At 33.1% G+C, this 25,754-nt stretch overlaps 1 protein-coding gene across 5 annotated transcripts; it reads left to right on the forward strand.

Annotated features, from left to right (window-relative positions):
* The first annotated feature begins 1,941 nt into the window (after window positions 1-1,941).
* On the forward strand, window positions 1,942-22,065 carry LOC110037970 (uncharacterized protein At4g14342). Of its 5 annotated transcripts, XM_020742724.1 has the most exons (7): window positions 1,942-2,071; window positions 2,300-2,309; window positions 2,499-2,550; window positions 6,970-7,055; window positions 7,144-7,267; window positions 21,633-21,715; window positions 21,801-22,065. In XM_020742724.1, exons 3-6 carry the CDS (start codon window positions 2,545-2,547, stop codon window positions 21,678-21,680), a joined length of 264 nt encoding a protein of 87 aa, XP_020598383.1. In that variant the 5' UTR covers window positions 1,942-2,071; window positions 2,300-2,309; window positions 2,499-2,544; the 3' UTR covers window positions 21,681-21,715; window positions 21,801-22,065. The 5 variants fall into 5 exon arrangements, with proteins under 5 accessions (XP_020598383.1, XP_020598379.1, XP_020598381.1 ...); XM_020742720.1 differs by lacking the exon at window positions 2,300-2,309 and having other exon boundaries at window positions 1,942-2,117; XM_020742722.1 differs by lacking the exon at window positions 2,300-2,309 and having other exon boundaries at window positions 1,942-2,090.
* The last annotated feature ends 3,689 nt before the right edge of the window (window positions 22,066-25,754 follow it).

Below are 25,754 nucleotides of genomic sequence, written 5' to 3' on the forward strand. Positions count from 1 at the left end.
ATTGATTGACTCTATGAGATAGATCCAATGATACCAATTGATCTGAAATAAAAATAGTTATCACTTTAGATTACATAATAATAACAATAATAATAATATTTTGTGTCTTGAAATAAAAATTTCGAACCAAATAGAGCCTTGATCAAGTCATTAAAACCATGTTTGAAAATTTTCTGGACACATTTAAAGGTCAAGTGAATGCCAAATCCAGAGAGTTTATAGTCAAAATCAAGCGTCGAGGCGAGAAAAGTCCAACGAGCTCAAAACTGCTCAATTCTGACATCATTAAGACACTCAAATATCAATCAAACATCATATGATCAAAGAAATCTCTCCGAACCGTCTGATCAAAATAGTTCATATTCCTGCATTAATTACACATAGAAATTCATAAATAGAGCCTCACTATTGAGTTTGTTGGAAAAAAAAAAATAGTTATTACTTTAGATGACATAATAATAGCAATAATAATAATATTTTGTGTCTTGAAATAAAAATCCATAGTGTTTCCGATTTTCGTATACAATTATTTTCAAGTCTCACATATATTTGTTTCCGATTCTCATATACAAATCCTGCAGTTCACACTTCGCATATTATAACAAAGTTCTAATCAATCATAACTTTCAAGTAAGTCCTTAAGTTTCACAAACATATTACAAAATCAAATTTTAAAGAATAAATTGTTTATTATTCTTTAGGACTAATAAGATGAAAAAAAAAATCACTTAAACAATAATATTAGCTCCATAAAATTTTCAAAAAAATACCCCAAAAAATTCAAATATCCAGAGGAAAAATGATTTTTCTGAAAATAGAACTTGCTACTTTGACTTTTTGTAGAGAGAGAGGGAGAATATGAGAAGAGAGTAGGGAGAGCGTGGAGAGAGAGAGAGTAGGAGGGAACATTTCCTAGCCGCGAGGTGTGAGGGTGAAACACAAACAATGTTTGCTTTGAAGGGTGAAATGCAAACATTAATTGCATTTAAAATGAATGCAAACCAAATGTTAAACATAATTAATGTTTGAGTTTAACATTAAACACAAATGTCCCATGAGATTTTGCTCATTCTCTTTAATCCCCTCTAACCTCCTCCAAATACTAATATTATATGCCCTTAAGCCCCTTTTAAAATTTTATCCTTTATGTCACCAAAAAAAACTTTAGGGCACATTTCTCCAAATAAAAAAAAAACAAAATAATTATATAATTAGGACTATTGGGAGTCATTAAATCAATTTTTTTTTCGTAATTTTAATTAATTTTAGAGTGGTGTACATGCATGCCACATCATCCCCAGTATCTGTATGTCTAACACACAGAATTCAATATTCATTTTTGTGATATTTTAATATCTTCTTTATATTAAAACATAAATTTCAGAAGATATTTTATACTCTAAAAGATTAAAATTAGTAATATTGTGATGAGAATTATTAAAAAAATTGCATCAAAATCTACAACACTAAAATAATATGCATGTTAATATGAAAATTTTCATGTCAAATCTGTAAATATATATAAGAATTGTGTGCTACTAATGTAATTTTTTTAAAATTTATTAATACATTTACACAAGGACCACCCATTTATTATATAATTATATCATTAGGGTCCATTTGGGTCAACTTATTTAGTGCGTTGACGTTTTGAAAACGAACCTTGACTGTTTGGGTAAACTGCATTTTGACAACTTATGTGTTTCTGGGCAAACTTTTCCAAAAAAATAAAAGTTTGTAATAATCACTACACCTAGCTTATTAACATATTTTTTTTAATATTCAATAAATTGCAGTCACTCCAAAGAGACCATTAATACCTAAATTTTAATTATTTAAGTTTATATTGATTTAAATTTTTAAATCACATAAAAAATATCATCGTTTGTAAACCTTTAAAGTTAAATGTGAGTATTGGATGTGTAAATGTAAAATAATTGAGTGGCATGTATTACTTCATCAAATCTGCTAAAACTAATCACAGCACGCCTCCCGAACCCTAGCCCAAATTTCGGGAACCGCGACTGGAGCTCGCCGGAGAAGCATTCGAACGGGACCTGCGGAGGAGTTTGTGAGTCGCGTGATTTAAGTTAAATCTTTCGAATCCCTTTTTTAAGGTAAAATGGGGAAGAAACTGGATTGGGAATTATGCCGGATTTAAGTTTGCGTTGTCTATCGTTTGGCTTTCAGTTAACTCTAATGGTGCTTTCTTTTAATTTTTCTATTTTTCCGGATTGTTTTCAGTTCGTCATCTTAGACTCTTGGGAACTTTTTGACGTTTTGGAATTTTTTGCTTTAGGCCTCAATCGGTGGGTGTAGGGCTTAATAAGCTAATATCCGATTTATTACTCCATTTGATTCTGTTTAATAGAAGTGTAAGGTTTTATTTTCTTACCTATTATCTCTGATAGTGAACACTAGGGTTTCTTTGGATAATTTTCTTAGAGAACTTTTTTTTCGTCTGCCTGCTATGTATTGAAAACCTTTCACCTATACAGGTTTCTGGAAGTTTTTTTTCTCCCGCAGCTTATTTGTCAAGGAAACATGCAGGTGCGTTCCGATTATGTAAACTAGGCCTATCCATGAACCATGTTTAGCCGACATGCTCACTCGTCTGTTTTTATCGATTTCAAGACAAATTTGAATATGATCCTAAATTTAAATTTTTGTTTAAGCAGAATATTTGCTTTTTTTGAGCCGTTAACATATAAATAGCCCCATCATAAGCTATTAAGCCATTAATAAAGAAGGTTTTTTATCAGCTCTTATTGTTTTATTTGTTAAGCAATAGAGGGGAATATTCATAAACTTAACTGAACGGCAAACTAATGTTTATACTTATTTATTTATATGTTAAGCTTTTAAAATATTGTTCAATTATTTTAATAAGCTATTGCAAATATGTCTTATATGTGCATGCGTTGAGCTATTCATAAAGTGCACCAGTTTATTTACAACCAAGTTTGAATGATGTCTTTTTCATTTATTTTCTTATCAAGTTTGAGGTAAATTTGAACATGATCTAAAATTTGAAATTTTGTTCTAACTAATTCATTAGTTTTTTGATTGAGTTGAAGCAGCAATCTAGCTTTGATTGAGCTAAAACTATAGAACATATTATCAGAAATTATTATGTTAATACTAAATGAGCATTTCTTTCTGAGCTCTTGCAAGTTATTTGTTAAATACTAAAGGCTCATGTTCATGAATTTAAATGACCTAGTGGTCATTGTTCATGTTTCTTCATTTATATGTCAAACGTTTCAAACTTGCCCATTTTTTAAAAATTGAATGCAAATGAGTTATATGAACATATCAAACGATTCATTGAGTGCACTAGTTTGCTTAGGAAATTAGAATAGGTGAAAAAACCATAACCCTAGGTTAGTGAAAATTCTAAGCATCAAGAAACCTTTTTTTATAATTTATTTCTATCTAAAAGAAAGAAAACATCATTCTTGTCACAATCTGACCCGAGTGTTAGAATTAACCAAAACAGGAACAGACACTCGGGCGGTGGGGATTAAATTTTTTCATATTTATTTTCTATAACTAAATATTAGCAAATGAAAGATGCACTAATCAAATTAAATTAAAAAATTATATTTAAATTTACCTCATTACTGGTTCTATAAATATTTTCTCTTCTATCGTTCATCTTTTAATCACTTAATTAAATATGAAAGTTTAATTTAAAAAAATAGTTAGCTAAACAAGGCTAATTACAAAAAAAAGTAATCAGTAACCAATTAAGCTTTCAGTGAATTAATATAAATATTTGATATGATTTAATGAATTTTATTATATCAATAACATACATATATTATTATATATATGTACAACCGTTACAAATACACCTAAAAATTATATCAGTTAAGGTACTTTAATATCAATATCATTTTTCTTATATGTATACGAGTACCTTAGCTTTCCCTATTAGTACCATAAAGAGATGACTCCATCATAGCCAAACATGCACATACAAACATACTATAAAAATATTATTTTTTTAATAATGAATATTTTATTTTCATTTTGATAGCAATCAATATGTTTGTACAAAATTCAATGATAATTTAAATAAGGTTGAGCACACATGTCATTTTTACAATATAAATAAAATTCAGCAGAACCATAAATCATGTGTATGCGGCATTATAACAATAACAATAAATGCAGTTGGACGAGAAAAAAGAAAATTTTATTATAACAAAAGATTATAATTACTCATCTCATTGTCAATTAATTTGTTATTTGATTTGTTTTGACGTCCACTCTCCTAGAATTAGAAACCTAAAAATAAACATAATATAAAATTGAATTTATTTATTATTTTAAATAAATGATTAACTTTTCATTTTTATTCAAGTATTAGATTTTCATTATTTTACTTTATGAAATCTTCATTAATTTTCTATTATGTATATATATATATATTACTAATAATTTTATTATTAAATCAATTAACTCTATTAAAACTTAGCTCACTTGCACTCTGCACTCGATTCCGGTCTCGCTCTGCACGCGATAGCTCCTTTGGCTTCAGTTCCCTACCACACGAGGCATGAGCGCATCTCTTCTCCATTCTTCCTCTCTACACACTGGTTCAAATCGCACGAGGACTCTTCCACAAAGCCGCGATGCCATCCTCTTCAACTCCTTCCATCGCGGCTCGCTTTGTCTTCCTTCTTTGCACCCCGATTCGCCTAGCCCACTCGAAACTCGATGATGTCGCTTGAGCGTCTCGACGTCTTCTCTACGTTCGCACGATAGGAGAGTTGGTTGACGCCTCCTTTGCTTGACACAGACGCCGCCTTCATCTCCCGTGTCATCCAAGTTTCTTTCGCACACTGCTCAACTCCATAGTAAGTAGATCTCACCTCTTCCTCCTTGAAGCACGTGGCTTTGTATCGAGTAACCTTGGGTTTTTTGACTCCTCACTTCACCTCCCCCTCTTCGGCTTCCTGACTGTCTGATTCCTCTCCCTCCATTACGTGCTCGACTCTTCACTTCCTTTTCTTCAATTTCATCGTTTCCTCTCACCCGGTTAATAAAAACAAGACGTTACAATCTTCCCTACTTATAAAAATTTCGTTCTCGAAATTTATAAACAGACCTTAAGTCATATAAGCAGGTCAACATTAGTTATTCATAATTTTCTATCGGACACCCTTATATAATTTTGGGTGCATCACTATGTTTGAATGAATATAATTATTAATTCGAGTTAGATTAAATTTTAATTTTTTTTATTATTAAAATTTTCTTATAATTGCCCTATTGGCTCTTTCATTCATATTACATTAATTAATTCTAACCTTTGCTTGATATCACTTTTGTCACTACTCGACCCGAGATCTTGAATTAATCAAGGTGGGAACAGACGGTCGGATGAAGAGAATTAAATTTTTTCATATTTATTTTCCATAATTAACTATTGACAAAGGAAATAGCCACTAATCAAATTAAACTAAAACAATATATTTGAATCTACCTATTTACTAATTGTATGCATCTTCTATAAATATTTTCTTTTCTATCATTCATCTTTTAATTACTTAATTAAATCTAAAATGTTAATCTAAAACAACAATAAGCTAATCAAAGTTAATGAATGTTCATACTTCTAAGATACAATAATATAAGAAAAAAAAATAATATGCATGCTAGTTAAGCTTTTAATAAATCAATATAAATATTTGATGTTTTCAATTAATTTTACTATATTAATAACATATCTGTAAAACCGTCATATGAGCACCTTCCAAAAATTGTACCGGTTAAGATACTTCAATATTAATATCATTTTTCATTTGTTTGCACGGATACTTTAGCGTTTCCTGCTAATATGATAAATGGGCGATTCCATCATAATCAAGTAAGCACATACAAACATACTATAAAATATTATTTTTTTAATAATAAATATTTTATTCTCATTTACGTAGTAGTCAATATTCTTGTACAAGATTCAATGATAATTTAAACAAAGTTGAACACACAAGTTATTCTTACAATATTTGCTTCACTTGAATGTGTGGAATTTTGGTGTGTGGATTGTTATGGTGCATATTACGTGATGGTGTTGAAAAGCATCTGTTTGATGGGTGGTAATGGACAAATGGAGGATTACGATTTGATATAAGGAATTGTTTACATGCGCATGAGAGGAGAATTTTCCACACTGCATGTAAAATACAATGGCATTCCTAATGTACTAGTGCTAATTTTTACCCATTGACATAAGATTTTGGTTGGTAGGTCTTCATCTACTGGTATATTGAGCTTTGTTTGGGCTTTTAGTGGTTCACCCTTCTCAAAATTGGTATTAGAGCCAAGTGCTGGGTTGGGATTGAGTGTTCCATGCTTCTTGTGATTCTCATGTATTTTTGGCTGTTTGTTTCATTTTAAGTTTACAAGTTGGTGATTATTACCTTATATCCGTGTGGATGAATGGACTTCTGTTGTATATCATTTGATGGTGCTAAATAGCTTCCATTTGAGTGGGAGTAATGGATGAGGTAGAGAACTCTAGTGTGAGGGGGCATTCTTTTGATTCAAATGAAAGTGAGTAGTCTCTAGTGTGAGGGGGGCATTCTTTTGATTCAAATGAAAGTGAGTAGTGACATCGTAAATGAAACAAACTTTTAACTTTCTAATTTATTATTACTAACTGATAGTTATTGGTTTTACCTTTTGGGTTGATGTGTGTCCATCATCTTTGTGTTGAGCTTCATTTGGCCCTTGAACATTCCACCCTAATTTCAATTAACTTTAATTTGAAATTTCCTTTTTTTTTGTAGTGATCGATAAATTCTAGTTTCTAATATTAAGTCTCTTAAACTTTGGGCTGAGGCTTGAATGTCTTATTTAATAGCATTTGGAGTGCAGCTCAAACTATAGAATTATTTATTATTATATAAGAGCAAAGTTCAGGTGAAGCTAAATAAGCCTTTTTTTTTTTTTCAGGCCAGTGATCGGTTTAACATTAACTCCCAGCTTGAGCATCTTCAAGCTAAATATGTTGGAACAGGGCATTCTGATATGAATAGATTGTGAGTGTTTAATTGTAGAAATTTCATGTTCTATGCTTATTGCCTTAGTTTTTGTTACTTTTTAATATCTTCCGTAATGTAAATGCAGTGAATGGGCTGTCAACATTCAACGTGACAGTTATGCATCATATGTTGGGCATTACCCCATGTTGGCATACTTTGCCATTGCAGAAAACGAATCAATTGGAAGAGAGCGATATAATTTCATGCAGGTTAGCATGGTTGTTGGTTTTATGATTCTGATTGTGAAAATTATCCAATTTTATGCAAAATCATTTACCCAAAGATAAGTAAACATTTTCGGATGCATTGCTGTGCTATTGTCAGATCCAATTATAGAGTGATGTTTTATGTTTAGATATTATAGTTGTTTATGCTATTTTGGTTTTCTTCTTTAAATGGTATATTGATTTGATGATTTTGTTAAACATTCACATGAAGTCAGTCTACGTAGGGCATCCTCAGCCTTATGCCATGCAGGAAGCCATATTTTTAGATTGTCCACAGTTGGAATGGCAGGAAACCACTCCATATATGAAATGGATGTTTGGTGTGGCTTCTCCTTGCACATTGTGCTTTTGACTGCTCTTGGTGAAGGTGCATAAATTTATAGTTGTAACCTTTTTTACTGTATGTTTATCCTAGTGACGATATAAAAATGATTGAACGGTTTTGTGGGTGTTATCATATTTTGCAGGGAATCAGTTGTTGTTACTATGGGTGAGGATAAATTACCTTTTAGCAATCATTTCTAAAGAATGAGCAAGTATAGAAAAAGTTGTGATGTTCCAGCTATTTTACTTAATATTTATATTATATATTAATTTTTATATTATATATTAATTTCAGGGAGCATATATACTGTGTTTGTTTGGTGTAATGGTGAGGAATTCCAGGTAAAATTGCAATAGATTTGGTGGAGATTTAAATATTAAATTTTAGTGGAGTTGGATGGTTTTGGTTTGAATGGAAATACCCATTCAAAATTTCCATGTCTGTGATGGAATTGTTGTGAAAAGACCTTAAGCCCCAGCTTTCTGTAATCAATTATTTATTGAGTGTTCTAATACAAAGATTTAGTAATCTAACCTTGATCTTTGGAATGCTTGAGGTGTTTAGATAGCATATCTGTGTGGTGGATCCTGGCCCAAAAAAAAAAAGAAGACTAGCATGTACTGCTCTAGCAAGGACTTGGCCAAGGGGTTCAGCAATGCCAGTACAATAATAATGCCATTAAGGATGCAAAAAAGCATCTTAAAACAAGTACAATAAATCATATTACACATTATATTCATGTCCTTATAACTTTTTGGGATGCTTTTACCAACGAAAATCAGTTACTTGGGAATGTCATTTTCATATGATTGACATGTAAAAAATAAAACTATCTTTTAACAAATCTGAATATTATTAATAGTGTTAATCTGAACATTATTAATAAGTGACCCACAAAATTAATCCTGTTTTGATTTATGTTAGTGTGCTAAAAAACCTAAGATATTAAGAAACTTTTTTGATATTTGAAGTTTGGTGAAAGATATTTCTAAGTGACCCACAAAATTGACATTTCATAAAAACGTGACGATGTTTTCGAATTTCTGAGTGTAAAAGGATCAAGATAATTATTGTGTATGATATAGGATGAAGGGAAGAATATATGACCGAGCAAAGAGATTTAGAAGGAAAAATAGGCATCAACTGCTGTCTTGCTTGAAGGACAAGGAATCCGTGTTTGTTAGAGGGAAAAAATAGAGTGTTGCAAATGTTGTATGGGTCCACCACTTACATTCTAATGAGATACAAATACACCATCTGTAAGAGCAAGTTTACGACAACCCAGAAGAGAAAAATCTGAGAAGAAATCTAAGGCTAGCATAAATCCAAACAAAAAATTCCCTAAACCAGTCCACAAAAAAGCAAATATATAATAATAATCCCAATATGGTAAATAGAGACCCAAAGGAGCTAGTCTGCCCAAGGGTATTGGAAAATGCCTAAATGAATCGTCCAATTGGATCGGTTCTCCTGATTATGGGAGCTCCAACTCTCGTCTAGCCTGGTGTGGATGCATGCACCTTCTTAAGTATGAGAAGAGGGGTGTAGCCTTCTTCACTAGAGAAATCTAGATGCTCGTATTACAATGAAAGGTTGACAACATAGAAGATAGCAGAAGTATTATAGTCACCGAGTAGGTTAAAGCTATTAAGTTTTGTCATTAATTTTCTTTGCAATCCTATATAGTCTATCGACTCTAGATTTGACTTTTCCGAAAGAACTAGTAGGAAACCTCTCCTTTAATCTAATCCATATCAAGGGTCGCCTTCTTCACCAGAGACATCTGGATACTTGTAGTACAATGAAAGGTCGATAACATTGAAGATAACGAAAATATTATAGTGAAATTCTGTATGGTCTATCGACTATAGATTTGACTTTGCCGAAAGAACTAGTACGAAACCTCTCATTTGATCTAATTCATACCATGCCACATTTTCTAGAGGCCTAGTGCTTTTCTTGATTTTTTTGTTTGCTTCTAATATTTGGCATTTTGCTTAGCAATCTCCTTTTTTACCTATTCATGCAAAACTTGACTTTTATTTACTCTAACCTTTGCATCAATGCTAGGCTCAATGTTTGGGAGTATAGGGACAAAATCTAGTTGAGGTAGGGGATTCCTCCCATAAATTATCTCGAAAAGGTTGTGATCTATAGATTGGTTGCCGGAATGGTTATTAGCAAACTTAAGTGGTGTTTGGCTGCAACATAGATTAAAGTTAAATTGGATTTATCAAATTCGATAAATCCGGATTTATCAAATTTAGTCGCGATTGATGAACTTGCGAGTGACATAAATTCGTCTTGTAATGGGATTTACTAAATCTAGATTTACGTTGCAAATTAGACGGAACACTAGAAAAAAGTCGGAATGTGAGAAAATTTGATTTAACAGTGCGTTGGATTTAATTTTCATTTTTTTGATGTTTGACTGGATTTAAGTTAAATTAGTGGCTAAAGCCTATTATGAGTGTGCTACCAAACGCCGCCTTAGTCTAAGTGAGATCAAGTCCCATCATCGGATGTCCTTACCAACAAAACACTTGAGAAGGTTGTCTTAATTGTGATTCACCATCTTTATTCATTAGTTTGAGAGTGAGCTGAATATCAAGCTTACTCCATAGAGTTCTCTAGAAATGACAAAAATTTCAAGTTCCTGATTGAAGTGATGGTCTGGTACACTGTGAGACGAAGAAGTCTCTAAAGTATAAGTCTGCAATGTGTGAGGTGTCTTTCGTCTTATGGTGAGATGTAAAGTGTGCCACTTTAAAGCAGTGGTCCGTCAGCATTATAATGGAGACTTTGTTTTACTATGTTTGAGGCAAATTCATCATAAAGTTCATGATCATATCCATCCAATATAGCTCTATAACAAGAATGTATGGATCTGTATTCTGCTCTCGAGCCTTGACAAGTGACAAATCCATCACTATCTGACACACCTCTTCACAACTTGTGTGACGTTATGCCAATAGAAATTCTTTTTTATTTAAGAGTCTTGTTTCTACCAAATTGTCATGCCATCAATATATTGTGGCGCTTTTGTAAGATGCTCTCGATAAAAAAACAATAATTCCACATTTATTATGGTATAACAAGTAGTTCATGTGATATGTGGAATTGCTCGGAAATGTTTGTCAGTGGCATATGCATGCTTTAACACTTTCAATTCAACTATTTTTGATTGCATAGGAGTGCTTATCTAGTGACGACATATCAATGTATCAACTTTCTTTTTCTGATTTTTAGCTTTGAGCTCAAGTACAAAATGGAATGAAGAAAAGAACATCTAGGAGGAATGCTTACCCTTCAACATGTTCTGATTCTTCAAGACTCACAAAACCTCATGATTAGTGTAAAGAGTGAACTCATTCTTCCATATAATAATTTTTGTGACTAAGAGCACTAGTAATAACATAAAATTTCTTGTGACAGATAAGGTATGTTTGCATTTCACCAAAGATGGCGATAGAGTGCCTTGACTTAACATAGTTCCAATCTCTATTTTGAGGGCATCACACTCACCTTGAACCCTTGACTTATATTTGAAAGATTATTTGAAAGAGCTAGAACGGGGGCTTGCGCGACTCGTTTTTTCAAAACAACAAAGTTAGCTTTTATTTATCTGACCAAGTGAATATGTTTAACCTAAGAAGCTCTATCAAGGGTGCCACCATGGAATTAAAATTTTTGATAAATATATTTGAAAGAGCTAGAACGGGGGTTTGTGCGACTCGTTTTTTCAAAACAACAAAGTTAGCTTATATTTATCTGACTAAGTGAATATGTTTAACCTAAGAAGCTCTAAGGGTGCCACCATGGAATTAAAATTTTTGATAAATCTCTTGTTAAAAAAAATAGTCGGTCAATAGAATTGGAATACATGCGTAAATGACTATGGGTTTGACTAGTTCGCAACAGTCTCAATCTTAACTGGTCCACCTGAATTCTAATTGCTGACATAATGTACGCAAGGAAGCATGCTTACGGCATCAGAAAGTGAAACTTGGATGTTCATATAGTTGCTCTATCTGAAGAACTCAATAAACCTATCCTAGGTACTATAAATGCTCATCCTTTGAATGGTTGTACGCTTGAATATTGTTATAGTACACAACTATGAATAAAGATTTGGAAAATATAGTGCATTGGGCATGCCGAAAGGCATGCTTGTCCCCTCATACAATTCATCCTGCATCTTGATGGCGATCTTCTACTAATCTCATGTCTCATCCAAATTTGATGGTATTCATTATGTAGATCAATTTTAAAGATGTTAGCTTCGTGCAATTGATTTAAACGTGTGCTTGATAGTGATCTTTTTCACCACCCTACTATCAATGCACATATGTGATAATTCATCTTTATAGGCATAAGCAATGTTGGTACAACATATATATTGATACTTTTACGAACCAGTCTTTTTGTTCACCAGATTCTTAACTTTCTTCTGAAGCTCCTCATATTCTACTGGTTACCTTCAGTTAATTGGGCGATTATGGAGAACTGATCCTGGAATGAGATCCATGTCACGTTGCATCTCACATAGGTGTGATAATCCAAGTGATAGGTTGTTAATTAGAACTTCTTTAAATTCCGCCAATAGAGTGCGACACTACCTCAAATATATGCTCCATCACACTACCCTCCAACATCACTAAGGCTAATTTCAGCGGCATCTCTTTCATAGCCTATAAAAATGTAGCATGAGCTACTATACCTCTCACCTCTGTCTGAGGACTCATTATTGCTAAATTCTTCAATAACAAATGCACAACAAACTTTTGTCCTTGATTAATTAGTAGGTTATTTGGTGGCTATCATAAAGTGTGTTTCTATCATATTGTCAGGTCGATCTATAGAATGTGACATGCTTTCATAGGCTTGACATCACACGACATCTAATCTTGCAACTCATATCTAATGGAAAACTCTACTAGGCATCTTTTGTGAACATTGATATCATTCATTTTTTTTTCAATTATGTTAAAGAATATGGCTAATAATTCTTCTAGATGGTGAATCTTGATTTTCCGTCATTTAAATAGACACAATATTTTCACAACTACATTTATCGATAATGAGACTGCACACATTCCCTTTCATAGTACATCATGTGTGAAAGATGTTGTCTAAGCCACTATTGAACTCTCTTGGGCTCAGTTTGGAGGACTTTTCGAATTATAAGCATTTTATCATCATTCATGAGTAGTTGATATTATTTATTTTTCTCCCGGTCATAGTCTCTATTATTTGTTTCTTTCACTACACTCTATCTAGTAAAAGAAATAACTCTACTATTTGGTACAATATGTTGGCACTTGAGATACTTCCTAGTTGGGAATATTTTACAGGTGTTGGCTTGATCAGTTCTTTTCTTTTTCCTGTGTTGGCCCCTTTCGAGGGGCAGATCTTGACGCTATTGTTGATGTTCTCTTGCTGTTTGACCCCATTATCGAACCTTGTTTGAGGAGTGGAGTTGATCTAATCTCTTATGCCACTTCTTTGCCCTTCAAAGCTGTAGTTTGGATATTCTGTAAAGTCTTATAGGGTTGGAACTATACTTTATTGCCAATGGATGGTCTCAGCTCTTAAATATACTGGACCTTATAGTCCTTTAGGCCCACGAACTCAAATAACATAAGCTATTCAACTTTGTTGCATACTCTTTTATTGATGGGTCCTATTGTAAGTGGCGATCATGAACTTGCCTTGCATATAATTAGACATGTACATTGGGAGGGTGGCCCGATGAGCTCGTCATAAGCCTGCTTAGAATGGGCGGGCTTGGCTGTGAAAAATAGAAATTTGGCGGGCCCAGCCCGGCTTGAGCTCGTTAAAGCCCGCAATAGCCAAACTCGGCCCGCCCACAGGCCCAGCCCGGCTTCAGCTCGCCTTGACTTAGTTAAAGCCCGCAATAGCCAAACTCGGCCCGCCCACATAAGGCCCGACTCGAAATTTTTTTTTAATATATTTGGAGTGATTTACATACATACCACATAATTCTAGTTTGTTTAGCGTTTACATATCTCATACCTAGATTTTAATGTTTAGTATTATAAATGATTTAAGTGTATTTGTTGATTTTGCATCAAAAGTGACTAAATTTTGCTAAAATTTATAATTTTTGTTATAAGAAATGATTGCTCTTTATGTATTTCTTTATGAATTTCATCTTAGATTTGCATCAGTTAACTTTAGATCCTAACTCCTAAGGCATCCTGCAGTATCTTTTCCTCATATAATCAAAATTAATTTTGCGATTTCAATGCAGCTTTTTCGAGATTATGCTTCCCATGTTTAATTTTTGAGAAATTTACATACATAGCATGCAAATCTTAAATTTTTTAACCAGATTTTTCTTTTAGGGCCCGTGACCCGGATCAACCTATGGAGTGGGCGGGTTTGGCTATGATTTTTCTGTTAACCGGGCTCAAGTTCGACCCGAGCCCACTTTGACTAGTGAAAACTCGAGTTAAGCCCGACTCAAGCCAAGCTTGGCCTGGCCAACGCCTAGGTCTACATGTAATGTACTTAAATGTACTTTGTTGTATCTTTTTTTCCATATTGGGCCAAATTGCGATCTTGCTTTTTCCTCATGCTTGTGTAGGCATTATAGTTTCTCCCATCATAAAGAAATACTTTAGTTTAATTAATCTTTTTATTAGGGGGAATATTCTTGTATTTTAAGACCAGGTCCACAATTTGGAGACACTCAATGAACTCAGTATGGTCCTATCAAATCAACCTTCATTCCTAAGTCATCTTCTCTCCTCTTGTACTTAATGACGAACCGTTACGACATCAACTCTTCTTTGCTGGAGAGTTCTTGGTAAAAAGAGTTTTCATCATTTTCTCCATTTGATTTATGACCGTTATTGTTGTGGATGATTTTTTCGTGTTGTATTTTTTTTCAAAATCAGCGAGCCTCCATTGCAATTAGAGTATTTTTTGCTGCATGTATTTTATGGCAAGCTCTTGAATATTCCTTTGTGGTTTTTCCTTGACGCCATTATTTCTTCTTCCCTACTTGGGGTTTCGGCCTAGAAAGTGAGGACATTTTTGGCATGCCCAAAGGTGTGGAGTGCGGGCTGTGGTTTAGGGTTAGTATTAGTATTAGAAATGGGAATTTATTTGGGTTGACTAGTTAGGTTATATGGATTTAGGTTTTGAAGTGGAGAATAGCAAATCTATAAATATTTATGGTTTTTGTGGCTCTCATACCAAATTACATTGTTCTAGCATCTCTGGAATGTATAAAGGATAAAATAAGTAGTGGGTATGGTGTAGGATGAGGAAGGGAGGAGTATATACAGATTGGTACAAACTTTGCAAGGGTCCATCACTTGCAGTCTAACATGATACAGATACACCATTTGCAAGAGCAGTGCTACAGCACGCTAAAGGAGGGAAATCTGAGATGAATTCTCAGCTCTGCCTAAATCTCAACCAAAAAAAGTGTCTAAACCAGTTCAGAACAAAACCAATATATAGTTCTCCAAACAATTAATCCTAATAATAATCTTAATAAGGTAAATAGGAACCCAAAGGTGGCGGTTGTGCCTAGTGGACTGGAAAAATTAAGTTGTCAGCCTGTCGGACCTGTTCTACCTGTTGCAGGCATAACATCTTCCAATCTAGCGGATGTAGACACCCATGTCAAAATTTGTCCTTTTATGCTATTTTCTATTAAAAGAGCACTTTCTAATTTTCAATATCTTATTTTTTGGGGAAAGTTAACTAGAGATCCATGTTTTGATATGCGCTTTACTCCTCTTTGTTGCATTTTACTCCTATCTACGCATTTTTTCTGTCATTTTCCTTTTTAGAAAATCTAAGTTGCATATTGTATCTTTTTTTATAACCACATTCATACGGCTAGTGGCCTAGTAACCAGTTTGAACTTATTAATACCTAGGTTCAGATATATTTATTTGTAATAATTATTAGTTCAACAACAACAATTCTCATATTCAGATTTTGAATGACTATACTGTTGTTAAACTCATGAATAATTATATTCATGCTCATCTTTTTATAATAACTAGATCAACCCAGAGAATTATTACAATCAAAATTTAACCAAATTCTTTTGATGGTGATGGCTGGTTTCCTTTGTGAGATGATGACATTGATAACAAGCATCTCATTGCAGCAATGAGTAGAATGACGGTTTTCCTTTGTATGCTAATGGCAGTGGCCGGAAGTGCGATGAACCCTTGGTAATTTGTCTAGGCAGCTAAAGGCCAAAAAATGTTTCAAATAAAAATGGGTAGGCTTGGTATTAACAGTTATTAATGGTGTTAAGCAATTTATCATTTCGTGACTTCAAAATACCATATCTGTGAACTACCTTATTTCCATCAAATGAAAAATTTATGAAACTATGCTTCCAAGACCAACCACTTCTAATACATTTAATTTGAGAAACTATTACATTTGCCCATTACATTTGAATGTCTAAATTTAATTCATACACAATAATTTTCAAGAAATGGATTAAAAGGATTCATGTAACTGACCTCAATTAGTCGGATAAATGCTTGCTGTTGTTGTACAATAATTTTCAAGATGTGACAACAAAAGATATCCATAAAAATACACTTACCAAAATCTACAATTGTTTTGTGCTTTATAAAAGTAGGCATATAGAGCCAACTATAATATGTATGAAAGTCAACTACTAATAATGCTTCTGCTATTCAAATACATGTGAATGTTCCACCATCAGGTACAAGATAAAATAACATAATTTCATTAAATAGATATTATATATCAAATTGAACTTTTAACAAGATTAGTTCATGAACATATGAATTTGTATGCATCTATAAATGCCAAAGATAAATGTTATCCCGTCTACTGCTGCCTTGTCTGTCTTTATTCCCTCTACGCCTGCTGACTGGTTGCATTACGGCTGCCCTAGCTACTTTGCATCTGCAATTTTGCATGCTGCTGGTGTCAAAGTGCTGTTACTGCTGTACTGTTTGGCTGAATGCTGCTGTTTCACTGTAATGAATTATTCATTACTGAAAGCAATCGATGAAAGAGTAGAAAAAGTTGAAGAAAATACCTAAAGAGTGTCGAAGATGTTAATTCATTTAGCCTTGCTGCGAGTTGCAGTATGTGAAATTCTTGCATCTTGGAGGAACTTCTATGAGCTTTAGGATTACAATTTCCGGCAGATTGCAGGCATTTGCTGTAGAAATAGTTTAATGATTGTTGCAGGAATTTGTGCAAGCTGCCAACTAATTCTTGCCTTTTTATAGTGTAATCAACAAAGGCTGTATAATGTCAAAATTTATGAAAACCCAATAAAAATTCAGTAAATAAGTTTGAAGTCGATGTTTTCAGAGCACTAATTGCGATGTGATGCCTAAGTTTCCTTTTTTACTTCAATGTACAAAGTGACAAGGGAAATGCTGCTTATACTAACTAGAGCATTCATACATTGTATATCATATACACATATTATGTGCTTGTAATAGTTATTTAAGCAATTAAACTTAAACCATATTTGAAAATTAAATTTTAGGAAATTTAATTATACTTTTAATATTAGTAATTTTTAACTATTTGAATTTTTTCAGGAAAAGTAAAAAAACGAAGATATGACTTATGTAGTAACGTCAGAGTGCTTAGAAATCAAGAATATACTCTATTATAACGAGTGATCAATTAGAGACTAAGAGCGGAGGTAATATCAAGCGAGGTATAGTGTGAAGATGAGGCATCAAAAGGCATTCCTATGCTACAAATATAAAATAACATAACAAGCACAAGTGAAAACTTTATAAGAACTGACAGAGTGATGGTGAAGAAAAAACGATGAAGAAATAATTCGCTCAAGTGAAAAAGAATATAGAACCATTGGACTCATTCACGACAAGGAACAATGAGAAGAAACAAGTGTTTGCGCCTAATTATTGTTTTCACATTTTGAACGAAATTATGAAATATGATTTCACTCTGTGCAGATGCCAAACTGCTTGGCGCTACAGCAAGTTGCAGCAAAGTGATGCAACATGCTGAGCTTGCACTTCATTGGCATGGGATGCGTAGAGCTGGCATTCTATTTTGCTTTGCTCCTAATGTGTGCTTGTAACAACAATGGTTCATGTGATTTTACTTGAAAACCAACATAATCAAAACCTGTAGCAATGGCTTTTTTTTAACAGAGGAATTTCCCTTATTAAATGATGTACTAGTCCAACTACTGATACTTTTCGTGTCAAGTAATTTAGTCATAAATGCCAATTTACAGTGCTTACAGCTATAATATGGGCTATTCTAAGCTTTTGGTGAGAAGGAATAAAACAATGTAATCACAAGCAGTTTCATGTTCGTTCACAAGACTATTGGCACTTACATTACCATAATCATTTGAAACATTATAAATGTCAATTCTCCAATCTGATCATATCATCATAAAAATGATGTCATCACCAAGATTCAGTACAAGCATTGATTGTTGCATCCCAAAGTCCTTGTGCAGATGCCAACTTTAATACTTTTAATTATACCATGCCTCGACAAATGAAATTTAACTTCATGTCCTTTTCTGAGGGACATTATGACATTTTTTGCTGGAGAATTGAGACACATTCCATGTTCCCGTTTTCCTTTAGGTAGTTTATTCAAGAAAAGTGTCTTCTATCCTATAAAAATACTCTATGCTTTATTTACATTCAATTTCATCTATAACCGTTATAGTAAACGGCAATATAAAACTAGTAGTTTTCGTAATATAGAAAACTGTTTACCCCATAAATGCTAATAATTTTTCATTCAACAAATGTAAATTTTTGAAACAAGAATACTGTAGCTAAAATTAGTTTTGCGAATAAAATATTCATAGCCTTGGACAAATTTATATATCATGCGTTTTGTGCATTATAGATGGAAATTTTTATAGTGATTTGAAGTTGCGTTTTTAGCCGCAACACCACTGCATAATGCATCCATTATCCAAGGCCTAATACTTTGTGTTGATGACTGCACTTTCTTGCTTAAAATTTCAGTCATGTGGAACCTCTTGCAGCTGAATAGTATACTTATCTGTTATGATTTTCAACAGGCTAAATTTACCTAACATGATAAATAATCCTGAAAAAAAAAGAATGTTTGAAGTACCAAATTTTAGTTCCACAGGTAGAGTTTTCATCAATGAAGAATGTACGTCAATATGAGACATGTATATCAACAGGAAAACACATCATAATTGTTAATAGCAGGACCAGGTACACCGCAAACACATTGTTATGATTTATAAGTTGTAGATGTACGTATGACCAGTATTTTTTATCATAATTACTGTACAATGAAGTATAACATCATGTACTTCCCATAAATCCCTGATAATAATGAGAGAAAAACAAACATTATTAATTATAGTTAAAATTTGAAATTTCATCAATTATTCTAATTGTCATTTATCGATGCCACACCTATAGGAACTCTGTGAGATTTTATCAAACATGATTGTAAGTTGGGTTGTTGCGCCTAAAAAAAAACTAAATATATCCCCAATGTTTAACATTGTGTGATTGGATAAGAAGGGGTTTTTTAGACAAGATTAAATAAAAAGATGATGAAAGGTTAAGTAAGATAAAAAAGTCATATAAGTCATATAAGGGTTTGTTTGAGGTAGCTGCAGCGGTTTGAAGAAATAACTTTGAAACTGCTGTTAAAAAATTATGGTGGCTATTAAAATTTTTTTTCTTTTTTGAAAAAATTAGACCGTAGCTTTCTAATAGCCGCCTCAAGTAGTCAGATATGGTGGGAAAACACAGCTTTCAACTGCAGTTTTTCGAGAACGCTGGTTACGTTTTGCCGAACAAACAAAAACTGTGGTGCGGCGCAGCATCGCCGCCTCTAACACACACTAAGTTTAGAAACACTTTATAGTCTTTCTGACCCCCAATTTAACGTGAACAAACAGTTGAAGATCATAACTTAAGAATTTAAAGGTCTTTTCTACTCTCATTATAACGAAATAAAGGACCCCATCCACGGTTAAGACTGGTAAAATTTGGATTTGCATCATCATAGGAGGGCCCGGTGTTGAACTATACTGGAAATTAATCATATTCATGTCACATGTTTGACTACAGATTTAGGAGGCTATGAAGGTCTTAACATATCATACAGGCAAGCTACCATTTGTATAGCATGCGAGCTTGCATGTGAATAAAAAAAATTTCACCTTTTTTTTTCGCTTATTGTACGAGTATGCCCCCTCTCTCTCACGATTGAGATGGAGCTATATGATCTTAACAATAATGGACATTCCAATGATGGCTGACTAGGGCGGAAGGAAAATTTTACTCTATTATTTGTATTAAAGGATGTTTGGGACTATCGTTTTGTTTGAACAGTAGAACTATGCTGGAAATTGGCCTTGAATTTAATCATATTTGAGTTATCTTTGTTTTTCTATTAATTTCCTTCAAGAACCTGATAGATATTCATGAACATTGTTCAATAATGATGCTTATATAGTTGATTAAAGTTTCAAAATTTTTTGGGCTGATTTATCTTAGTCCAATTTTTTAATTTAGTTTTTATAGCTTGAGGATGATTAGGAGATTAAGTTTGTGTCTTTAGTGTTAGAATAAATCAGTGAGAAATTATTTTGTACGATTAATTAAGCCAATGATTTGGAGTTATTACTAGTGTTATAATTTTTCTAAAAGCAGTTTGCATTTGAGCATATCTAAAACTAAATGCATGGAATGGGAGTAGTAGATCTAGTGGTGGGGCTGTAACAATGGGCGATCAATTCATTAAAAGGAGTGAACATTTTAAATATCTTGGGTGTGTTATTCGAAGTGATAGTGATGCAGATGGGGATTTTATTAGTAGAATTCATGTTGGATGGTTGAAGTGGAAGAATGCATCGGGCCTATTGTGCGATAAAAAAGTACTGCATAGACTTGAAGGAAAATTTTGTAAGATGGTGGTGAGACCTACAATACTTTATGACGCAGAATGTTGGCCTATAAAAGAGAAGCATAAAACTAAGTTAAATGTAGTTGAGACGAGAATGCTTAAGTGGATGAGTGGCTTTACACTTAAGAGATAAAATGCAATACAAATATATCCGTGAAAGGGTTGGTGTAGCTCCAATCGTACACAATATTAGAGAGAGTTGTCTTAGATGGTTGGTTACATTAAACACCGACCATTTGATGACCCTGTTAGGAGAGTAAGATGTTTTTGATTTGACTTATGTTAAGAAAGATAAAGGTCAACCTAAAAAGACTTGAGCATGTTGTATAAATAATGATATTAATTTATTAGAATTAAATGAAAATATGACCCTTAGTAGGACACAGTGGAGAGAAATGATTCATGTAGCCAACCCCAATTAGTGGGATAAATGCTTGTTGTTGTACAAGTGTTATAAGCTTTCTGTAGTTGCAAGCAGTCCATTCTTCAACATGTCAAATGATTTTCATTTACTGATGTGGATGCAGAACTTATTTTCTGATCAGGTTACTTTTATAGCAACTACACAAATTTCAATGACAGTAACATTGAACTTGCATCTCGGGTTTTTCATTCAATTTTATTTTAATTGTTAGCGTTTAGCATTTCTTTCATGTTTCATTCAAATTTTGCGATTATGAACAACCTTCTTAAAGTTATTTCTCCTTGCTTGCGCTTGTTTGGCATTTACAGCTGCATTTTAGCCTCTTGGTATGAACATGCAAGACTATACATGCATCTGTACTTGGGTTTCTTTTTTGCTCAGCTGAACTATCCTGTATGTCAAACGGGCCATTTCTTTCTGTGCTGTATTTCAACCTGAAAAACAAATGAATATACTGATATAGACTAAACTATCAAAACATCTATTTTCTGTATGTGGTGCATTGCTTCTGTTTGGTTTACTTGTCATCATCTTATGAGTTATATAATAAGTTTGATTACAAATGCTTACTGCAAAATATGTAATATTTGTCAATGTGGTTCTGGTTTCCATCATCGTCTTATTCATATGCCCCATTACCTCTGCAGAAAATGTTGTTACCCTGCGGTCTTCCTCCAGAGAGGGAAGAAGATTGAGGATGCTGGATGCCTAATGAGGCTGGACTAAGAAGGTTTGCTGTATTACTTGTGAAAGAGGAATTTAATAATCTGAATTTTGTGTTCATGTAGTTTGACACCACATAATTGTGTTTCCAGGTCCAGAAGTCAAGTATCTTTGTTCGTCTTCATTGGACCGGTTATCATCTTCATGGAGAAACTTAGAATATCCCAATTTCGAATTGAATTTTAGCTTTACCATCAAGTTGTTTTCTACATTTTGGAGAACTCAATTTAGAAACTAGAGATCAATGTATTGAAGGCTTTCACTTGAAAATTAAGACAATTTGTGTGCGGACTCAAATTTTATGTATTTATAAAATTCAAGTGGAAATTTAATAAAAAATTGGGGGTATGTGTGAAATTTAAAAATGTCTTTAATATGGAAAAAAACTTTGTCCGGACTCATGACGTAGCTTTACGTGCATACTACAATAATATACCGCCGCGCGTGCTACATCGCGGATGTTGTTTCGGGGTTATTGAAGTGGAACCGCAGAGGTTATTTCAAGGATATCTTGGGGTTATTGTGCATACATGTGTGTCTGTGGGCATCTTTATATGAATGTATGTATGTATGTATGTCTATATGTGTGTATGTTTGTATGTATGTATGTCTGTGTGTGCGCGTGTGTGTGCGCGTGTGTGTGCATGTGTGTATGTGTGTGCCTGTATGTACTGCATATTTATATGTTTGTTTGTCTGTATGTGTGTATATTTGTATGTGTGTGTTTGTATGTTTGTATGTTTGTATGTTTGTATATATGTGTGTGCGCGTCTGCTCGTGTGTGCGCTTCTGCGCGTGTGTGCGCTTCTATCCATATAATCTTGCATAAATGACCTTGGAGAAATGATACTCTATCTCTTTTGTTATTCTTGACATTCAGATATGCACTCCAACATTTATGCTAGCTTTCCTTGAGAATAATCCTTCACTCTATGTCTAGAGTACCCATACTTAAATATTGCCCATTAAGTAAATAACAAGTAGTAAGACATCCACCCATAAGAACATAAAGTGCTTAACTAGTACTATAAACTTAGCTTTGTGTTGCATAATATTATAAAATGAAATAAAAATAAAGTGCTTTTCTAGTGATATAAACTTAGATTTGTGTAGCATAATATTATTTTATCCATATAACAAATTAAAGAGACTGCTTTCATATTTTTTGGTTTGATGATGAGGAAAAAAAGTCTTGGAACACTTTATAAATTCCATCCAAGAAATCATGAATATTAATCTCCTTCATAACTTTCCTTATGTTGCCCCAACCACCATCATTTTATATCATCCTCAAGCATGAGTATTACTGCAAATACTTTTTCTTTTCTTTAAGGAAATTCATATAAAAATGTTTTTATTTTAAATCTTCCTAAACAATCTTCAACCACTAATAGCCTTATAACTCTTTTAAACAAGGGAAAATTTATACCATGAAATAAAGTAAGTTGCTCATCCACCACTTTTTCATTGTTATTGCTAATTATACTCTAGTCATCATCCATTTATATAACTAAACTTGAAAATTGTGCAATAGAATATGATGTCAACACCATGATATTATTCTATACATGCTCATTATACATAATAATTCATGTGTTCACACTAAACTTTGGCTTATTAAAAAATTTAACCATTAGACATACCAAGTTCATTTTGTTCTATGTTACTCCAATACACTCATGTGTTCAATGAAAACTTTGAGTAAATTTGAAATGGAATGGGAAGGAAAATAGTGTAGAAGTATAGAAGGCGTATAAAGCAAAGTATGAATTGGGTTACTTTACATTTTATTAACTTACCACTTAGTAAAGTGATAAGATCTGAAGAGATCACAAAATCCCTTAAATGATGATCATCATTACCACTAAAACCCTCTTAAATTGACAAAAAAAAAAAATCTAAAACCCTAAAACACATCGAACATTTCCATTCCTCGGCATAGAATATTTAGCTTATTTATATAAGAAGAAATTTTTATTAAAAAAAGTGGGAAGAGTTGGAGCTGGCTACAAAGAGATACAAATAAATAATTGTGTACCTTTTTAAAGAGCCTAACTATCTTTTTGGAAGAGGTGGCTAGCTATCTATACTTAAAAATTAATTTTTTATTTCAATTGTCAACCATCAATTCTTTTAAATTCAATTTAACATTTTCTCCCTGTAATCTATCCACAATTCAAATTTTGAAAGCTCAAAGTTTTCCAAATTTTTAAATGTGAAATTTAAGTATTAAAATTTTGGCAAGACAAAAAATTATACACATAATCATCAAATACTCAAATTGTATAAATTTTGAATCAAAAACATTCAATTGGTCTTTTATTCTCGATCTTTATTTGGCTTAAGGTTTTCTATTCTTTCAAGCTCTTATAATTTGTCTAATGTCTCATTACCATCTACTCACTCTCTTGTATTTGATGTTAGGCATCAAGCTTAGAGTATAATTAGAAATAGAGTCTAGAGCCTGTGAATGACTTCAATCCCAATTTTTTGGAGAAAAAATTGCGTGCAGACAACTGCTTGTTCGGATAATCAACCACAAGAGGCCATGCCACCATGCATGTGAACTTACTACTCTCATGTGCTCTCCACTAATTGAGTGTTCATACGTGTGAACACTACACGTAATATTCTCTCCATCTTCAGACACTATTTACAAATCTTTGCAGAGCAAATTCGATAAATTAAACTGTAAAGTATTTCCATTTATCCGCTTGCCATATACTAAATAAAAAAAAACTCTATTTGTTCTGCTTAACATATTTTATAACATAACTAACCTTGCATTCATTAGCTTTCTATCACGCTCTTCATGAAAATATGGATAATTATGATATCAAAAGAAGTTTAGTTGTAATAAGATTAATGATATTTTTTCAATAATCTAGAACATTCTATACATTGTTGGGTAGAAGATTCTATGATATTAGTATTAAATAAGAATATTCTAGAATATTTAAATATGAAGAATCTAAAATATGTTTTTCAAGAAAGAATTGCAAGAATTATAGAATATTCTAGATTTTATCTCTCATGTTTATAAATAGGCTTAACTTGTTGTCATGTAAGCTGAAAACGACTCAGCAAAGCTTAGAAATAAAATTCCACTTCTTTTCAACCATTTCAAAATATCCAAACCTCTCTCTTCTCTCAAAAATTTTCAATAATTGGTATCAAAACAACCTAAATTTCAATCTCATTAATTTTATTTTGAATGGTTGTGCCGTGAGTTCTCTTTCCATCAATCATGTTGTCATTCTCAAGTGATTATTTTTGCAAATTGATTAGCTCTTTCATTTTTGAAACTGAGGATTTCTTTGCCTTCTCTATTAGAGCACTAATCGCTGGCTTCAACTTAGTTTTGTAATCAATTTCAATGACCTCAGTTGCAGAAGAAGCCTTTGAAATGAGAAAAATCTGGACATTATTCCCCATTTGTAATTTCCTAATTGCTTTCATTGTTGTGTCGAAGCCCTGATTTCCCTAAACTTCCTCTTCAATTCAAGTAGTGTTTGGTAGCACACTTTTAATAGAACTTAGCCATGAATTTAACCTAAACTAGCCAAACCCCAAAAAAGGGGAAAATGAAATCCAACTCTAACTTAAATCCAATTCTCTCCCATTCTGTCTGCTTTGTAATGTAAATCTTGATATATCAAATCTGATTGTGAAGCAAATTAAATAGATTGACTCTGTTGCTCGCGCGCTCCAACTACGCCGCGAGCTCACAGAATTTCCTAGATTTAATAAATTCTATTTAATGTAAATCTGCATCGCAACCAAACTTTGCCCAGAGTTAAGTGTCCATGCCTTCTCCATCTCACTCCACCTACTCTCCCCCTCTGCAATATCCCTCTCCATAGCATGCAATTCCCTCGTCACCCTCTCTACATCTCTCGTGCTCTTTGGTTGCCCCCATATCCTTTGCCTCAATTCCCCATTCTTCTCATCCAGCTTCCTCTTCTAAATCTCTTGCTTTTCAAGCTCTCTCTCTCTCTCTCTCTTTGCAATATTTTCCCTCTTATCCTCAGTCATGCTAGAAAACG

This window comes from Phalaenopsis equestris, unplaced genomic scaffold (genome assembly GCF_001263595.1).
Source record: "Phalaenopsis equestris unplaced genomic scaffold, ASM126359v1 Scaffold228266, whole genome shotgun sequence".
In the NCBI taxonomy this organism is placed as follows: Eukaryota; Viridiplantae; Streptophyta; class Magnoliopsida; order Asparagales; family Orchidaceae; genus Phalaenopsis; species Phalaenopsis equestris.